We start from the raw sequence: 7,094 nt of genomic DNA on the forward strand, positions 1-7,094 counted from the left end.
ATTTACAATAAAATAAAATTTTTGGGACAAAAAATACAAATATAAATTTGGCCCTCAATGCTAATATTACTAATTTTAGATAATTATTTTATATATTTTTAAAAGGTAAAAAACACTGACATTATCCTTTGAAACTTGACAAAAAGACATTGATTTCCCTTAAAGTTTTAAAATTTTCAAGAACCTTACTTGAGATTTTTAGAATTCCAAAAACCTCCAAAGAGATATGTCAAAAAAATAAAAAATAAAAGAATTTTCTAGCAAATTTAAGGGGAAGTTTGTTGCATTTTTGAAATTTTAGGGGAGGTCAATGAAATTTTTTAAATTTCAGGAAAGATCTGAATACTGTATCTTTTTACGAAACCTTAGGGAAGGTCTTTTACTCATTTTCAAATTTATGACCTTATCTTTAAGGAAGAATGACTTAGATGACATTGGGAAGATTATCTTTACAAGCAATCGTGTGGTGCTTTAAATCTTGAGATCTATTTTGATACAAAAAAATTGAGAAAAATTGCAACTAACTAATAGTAGACACAAAATATTAATGCCAGTATAAAAAAATTATTATTTTTAATGTTAATGATAACTTTGAGATGAAGTTCGATTAAAACGCTTGAGGTTGATATCCAATTGCGTTTATTAAACTTTATTTTTTTGGCCAATTATAATACCTCGAATCTCTTCTTGCCCATATAAATTATAAATTCTAATCATTAAAATATTAAACTTGACCATAAAGCGAGCCGATTAAGTCAATTTATCGAAAGTTTCTCTTATAACTTGTTTGATACAGAAAAATAAAATAGAATGTAATGAAATTGGTCTTTATAGTTTTACATATTTGTCATGTAATTTTTTATTCAATTAGTCCATTTTATTCCAACATACTTAATATTGGGATTAATAATTTGTTAGTCCAAATTTTAACATATATGTTAAAGTGTGTATTAATTTTAAATCAGGCATGCCCAAGCTGTAAGTTTAAAATAGTCAAACCAAAGTTCAACGCTAACCCACCCATTATCTCTCACCATACCCACCCACCTTTTTTTTCTTTCCAAAATCTGTGGAAATTGTATCTACTATCTCCTCTTATTTCAACTATCTATTTTATTATTATTACTTTTCTTAGAAGGTATTATTCGCAAACTAACCAACTGATTTTGGAAAACATGTATTTATTTATTTTCTCTAAAGCAACTACATGCAATCGTTATACATATTCACCTAATTTTTTTATAAGATTAATTAATTTTTACAAATTTTAAATTTTATATACATAATAATTTAATTAAATTTTCTCCATAAAATTTACCCTCTAAATCACTATAAATTATTAGAAATTGCTCAAAAAATATGCTCAAGCAATTTTTATCAAAAAATGTACAAAATATTATTTTAAAATAATACCCCCCCACCCAACACAAAAAAAAAAAAAAAAATGTACAATTATAATCCCCAAATTGACAAAAGTCAATTGGCTTTTGACCCTCTCCCACATCCTCCTATAAAACCTGACCTCTAAGGTCCCATAACAAACATATAGAGAGAGAGAGAGAGAGAGAGAGAGAGAGAGAGAGAGAGATGGGGAAGAAGATAGCTCTGCTTCCATTAATGTTCATCTCTCTTGCAATAAGCATATCACTGGTTCACATGAGCAGAGTCGAAGAAGAACCCAGTAGTAGAGAGTGGTTCAGAACCAGCAAATTCAAGGGCGGGTACCCGAAGACGGCGACTCTGCACTACTACTTCCACGACACCTTGAGCGGGCAGAACCCGAGCGCGGTGCGGGTGGTCCCGTCACCCGTCGCGAACCGGACCTTCACCTTCTTCGGGCAGATGACCATGGTGGACAACCCGCTTACAGCAGGGCCCGACCCGTCTTCCAGGCTGGTGGGCCGGGCCCAGGGCCTCTACGCCTCGGCTGGGCTGGAGCAGCTGAGCCTGCTCATGGTCATGAACCTTTACTTCCCCGACGGGCCCTACAAGGGGAGCACCTTGGCACTCCTGGGCCGGAACGCGGCGCTGGAGAAGTATCGCGAGATGCCCATCATTGGTGGGACCGGTGTTTTCAGATTTGCGTCTGGTGTTGCACTGGCCAACACATATTCCCTCGACTTGACGACTGGTGACGCTGTCGTGGAATACCATGTTTTGGTGTCTTACTTTTGACTGGCTGTTTATTTAGTTGTTTCTATCTCGAGCTTTTCAGAGTTGTATTTTCAAGGGCCTTTATCATGAATTTTACTTGAAAAAATAAAAAAAAATTATATATTTTTTCTTCCCAATACTATCAAAAATAAAATTTTATTTTAATTTGACTAAAATTTAGAAAAAATTAAAAATTAATGATGTGTAAAATCAAGATTTTGTTTGTAAATTTAATATATTTTTATTTTTATTTCTCATTTTTTTTAATAACTAAACATAAAAATAAGAATTTTATGATATTTTCTTTTCCTTTCCTTTATATTTTTTAAGTTTCAAACGTGACCTTAGGGTTAGAGTGACCCAAATGCTTTGTGTGGGGTTTATCTCGAGTCTATTTGTGTTTAGGAGACTCGTGATTCAATTTTTTAAAAACTTATTATTTTCCTTTTTATCTTGTCTACTTTGTTAGTTTAGAGCTCATGTTTCTCTAAAAGAACTTAACACATGACTAAAATTCACAATAAACTAAGGCCACGTTTAGAACTCAAAAAATGTTACAAAAAAGAGAGAAAATATAATGGAATCCTCATTTTCATGTTTGGTTATAAAAAAAAATGATAAAAAAAGAAAGAAAAGAAAATAAGTGCTAAATTTATAAACAAAAATTAAATCTTACACATCATTAATATTTAGCTTTTAAAAAAAAAAAAAAATTAGTCATATTAAAATAAACTTTTGTTTTAGATAGTATTTAATAGAAAAGGAAAATAGAAACGAAAATAAATGAATTTCCTACTCATTTTTCTTTTCTTTCCTTTTTTTCCAAACAAAATTTTCTATCCAAATGAACCCTAATTATGTATTTGCTGTGCAAATAAGATTTAGACGGACCAGTGAGATTTGCATCTTCCTTGATGGCAGATTCCATTTGTATGAAAATTGAAACATAAAGATGCACATAATAGAAATAAGCACTTCGTTTGAAGATTGATTTTTTGATCGGAAAATGTAGTTGACGAAGAAAGTTGAAAGGCATAGAAATTTGAAGACTCACTGTACCACCAACCTCAATTTCCAAGGACATTTTTCTATTGTTTTTAATAGAGATGCTTCATAAATTATTGGGTTAAACATCTTTGCTATAAGTTTGGCATAGGAAAATGGAATGAAATCAAAGAAAATTGAAACAAATTTATTACTTGGTTTCGTTATACTTTTAGTTCAAATTTTCATTCCATTCCTTTTGTATCCTATTTTATTTTACAAATCAAACATGACACCAATGGAAATATTAGGTCAATTAATTGGTCATGGACACATACTAATGTCATGTTTGGTTTGGAGGAATCATGTAATACTTTTGATTTCATTTTTGTTGATCATGTTTCATTCTCGTGTAAGATTTAGGAACCGAATGCAATCGAATAGTCACTCAACTTTCACATGTTGTTTATTCAAATTTTTATTCTATTTTCTAAACCGAATGTGTTGACATGTGATTTACAATTTCAAAATTTATTTCAATTTGTGAATTAAAACATAATTGTACTATAAATTATTTATATTGTTACACTATCTTACAAGCAAGTAGTAATAGTGCTATTTTAGAAAATTCAAATGAAACAAAACCTAACTGGAAAAAGGAGAATACTTTTATATTTTGAAACATTTTTTTGTGTGCCTTGATTTTTTGGATGGCCATTGAATGTGTTTTGATCACTTAAAGTTGAATCGCACGACTCTTCATTTTTTGCATGCATGTGCTTGTGTTCTTGTGCGTGTGCACTATCCCTATGAGAAGTAAACATCATTTACTTCCCCCATGGTGCGGGTTATACGGCCCAAAAACTGGACTAAGCCCTGGGGGATCAACCTAGACAAAGTCAAAATCATCCATCTACCGTTAACTACGACTGCAAGCATCCGCAACTTGCTTGTGGGTCCAATTGTCTTACCACTTCCTGGCTAGGACTTCCAGAGAAGGTACACCCTCTACAGAAACCACCCTACACTTTTATCCAGAACAGTGTGGGCGCATATGGTCAAATACTAAGTCTCTAGCAACGGTACCGTGCTCATAACATAACTAGTCCTCAAGCTTCCTAAAGCATATTATGCAATTTAAGTAATACAAATTGTATTTCAAACTCATTTCGTATAAAATTTGTCATATTATAAAACTCGGCCCCTAGTCGTCATATACATATCAGCTCATAGCCAAAAAACATAATCCTAGCCCTCGCTCATCATATTAAACTCGGCTCACAAGTACTAAACAAAATCCCGGCCCTCGGTCGTCATATAAAACTCGACTCACAACCACTATATCAAAATCCCGGCCCTTAGACGTCATATAAAACTTGGCTCACTACCACTATATCAAATCCCTGCATTTCCACAAACAGTTCCAGTATTTCACAAACATTCAAAAACTTAGTTATACAATAACCCTCAAAATAATATTCATCTACCACACGATTTCAGTATTTTAAACATAGCCCGTAGACAACCGAGAAATATAGTATATTTAGTTTATAATGTCAAACCAACTTTCCACTATTCATTTCTACTCAAAATACCATATCATATATCCTAGGTTTGAAAAGTCCATTTTGAATGGTTGGTTTTCGAAATAACTACTGAAAACATAAATATACTTACACCAAAAACATTTCAATCGGTTCAAACTCATTAAAAAAACTAACCTAACTTAATTCCCTTACCTGTTTCTGAAAAAGAAATCGAAACGGGTGGAAAGACCCAAAACCCTAGCTTTTTGAACTGGTAGAACTACGAGTATTGACTAGCCTGGAGGAGAGAGAGTGAACCTGGATCAAGAGAGAACCCGTAGGAGCCTTTTAATGAAGAAATCTCGAAACCCTAGTAGAGCCCAAAAAGGAGAGATTTTGAATTTCTAAGAAAAAATGAGCTCACTTCTATTTATGGGTGAGCAGCCCAAGAGAAAATTGGCGATGGTTTTCCTTGTCCTTAGAAAACTGGCAACGGTTTGGCAGTTGTCCCTACCAGTTGACTAAAAATCGGCGACGGTTTTCTCACCCTCTATAAAATTATCGACGATTTGGGTCCTACTAAAAAAATTTCCTTCTTTTTCATTCGTTTTCCTTTATTTCTTTCTTTTATACTTATTTTCTTTTCATCCTTGAAATTTGCTAACGGTTATTAATCACCTCCTAATTCACAATCCATCTTTACTGAAGAGTCAGTAGCCACCCACATAACGGCCCCGTCCCAAATTTATTAATTACCCTCACTTATGGCAAAAGAATACCGTGGTTACACACCATATCTTGGGAGATTACAATATCATACCAAACTCTCCCAAGACCATTCATATACGGAAATCATAACAAACTAACCAACCTACCTTACCTAACCTACAAATAAAACTAACACTTACCTGTTTTTCCTACTAATCTGTCTGGGGCTAAAGCTCTCTGAAAAGTTGTGGGTATTTCTGGCGTATTTCAGTCTCTAACTCCCAAGAAGCCTCCTCAACTGCATGATTCCGCCACAGTACCTACACTAACGGTATATCCTTAGTATGCAGTTCCTATTTTCTGGTCTAAAATCTGAACTGGTACCTCCTCGTATGTCAAAGCATCCCCAATCTCCAAAAGTTCATAACTTATCATGTGCAAAGGATCTAGCATGCAGTTCCTCAATACTGATATGTGGAAAACATTATGGACTCTAGACAATGTTGGGGGTAACGCCACACGATAGGCAACTGAACCCATCCTTTCTAGGATCTCAAATGGCCCAATGTACCAAAGGCTCAACTTGCCTTTCTTCCCAAACCTCATCACTCCTTTCATCGGAGAAATTCTTACAAATATCATATCACCGATCTCAAACTCTAGTTCCCGTCAACGAGTATCCGAATAACTCTTCTATCGACTATGTGCTGCTTTAATCCTCTCCTCGATAAGCTCGACCTTTGCAGAGGTCTGCTGAACTAATTCTGGCCCCAAAATATGCGGCTCCCTTACCTCGTCCCAGTACAACGGAGATTGGCACCAGCGACCATACAAAGCCTCATATGGTGTCATCCTGATACTGGTATGATAACTATTATTATATGCAAACTCAACGAGCGGTAGATACCAGATCCAACTATCCTCAAAATCCAGCACACACGCCCACAACATATCCTTTAGAATCTGAATGGTCCTCTCAGACTGCCCATTCGTCTGCGGGTGAAACGCGGTACTGAAAGTGAGTTGAGATCCCAAGGCATCCCACAAACTCTTCTAGAACCAAGAAGTGAACCGTGGATCTCGATTTGAAACAATGGAAATCAGGATGCCATGAAGTCGTACGATCTCTTGCACATAAAGCTCTGCCAGCCTATTCATAAAGTAACTGACTCTGATCAGGATGAAGTGCACAGTCTTCGTCAGTCGATCCACAATGACCCATATAGCATTCTGCCCATACATCACCGAAGGCAACCCTGATATAAAGTCCATTGAGATATGCTCCCACTTCCACTTAGGGATATCAAGTGGCTGAAGTGGTCCCATTGGCCTCTGGTGCTCTGCTTTTACCTGCTGAGCCATCATCAAGTTTGTTCACATATACACAGCAGTCATACTCACACCTTTTGTAGCCAATTTTGATCATATAGGAATCAAACTGTTTATACCATTGCCTTGGAGACTATTTCTGTAATGCCCCAACGTGGGTCTACTAGGGAGCATTTCTCCTCCTCCACCTGGACCAGACAATAGGGGGCGGGCCTTATCGGACTAATGACTGACCCCACAAACCAACACGTGTCCTTTTCAGTGTGTTTTGTCCTCACTCACACACTTCCTGAGAAAACTTCCCAGGTGGTTACCCATCCCAAGATTGCTCCAAGTCAAACATGCTTAACTATTGAGTTCTTATGGGAAAGCTCCGGAAAAGAAAGGTGCACT

The 7,094-nt window shown here is 35.6% G+C and overlaps 1 protein-coding gene across 1 annotated transcript; it reads left to right on the forward strand.

Annotated features, from left to right (window-relative positions):
• Positions 1 to 1,656: 1,656 nt before the first annotated feature.
• LOC131155110 (dirigent protein 23-like) lies at positions 1,657 to 2,175 on the forward strand. The gene has a single exon (XM_058108038.1). It carries the CDS (start codon positions 1,657 to 1,659, stop codon positions 2,173 to 2,175), a length of 519 nt encoding a protein of 172 aa, XP_057964021.1.
• The last annotated feature ends 4,919 nt before the right edge of the window (positions 2,176 to 7,094 follow it).

This window comes from Malania oleifera, chromosome 5, assembly GCF_029873635.1.
Source record: "Malania oleifera isolate guangnan ecotype guangnan chromosome 5, ASM2987363v1, whole genome shotgun sequence".
NCBI lineage: Eukaryota > Viridiplantae > Streptophyta > Magnoliopsida > Santalales > Ximeniaceae > Malania > Malania oleifera.

Excerpts from the sequence above, each read along its gene's own strand:
- LOC131155110 (XM_058108038.1), top strand. The coding sequence starts at position 1,657 with ATGAGCAGAGTCGAAGAAGAACCCAGTAGTAGAGAGTGGTTCAGAACC.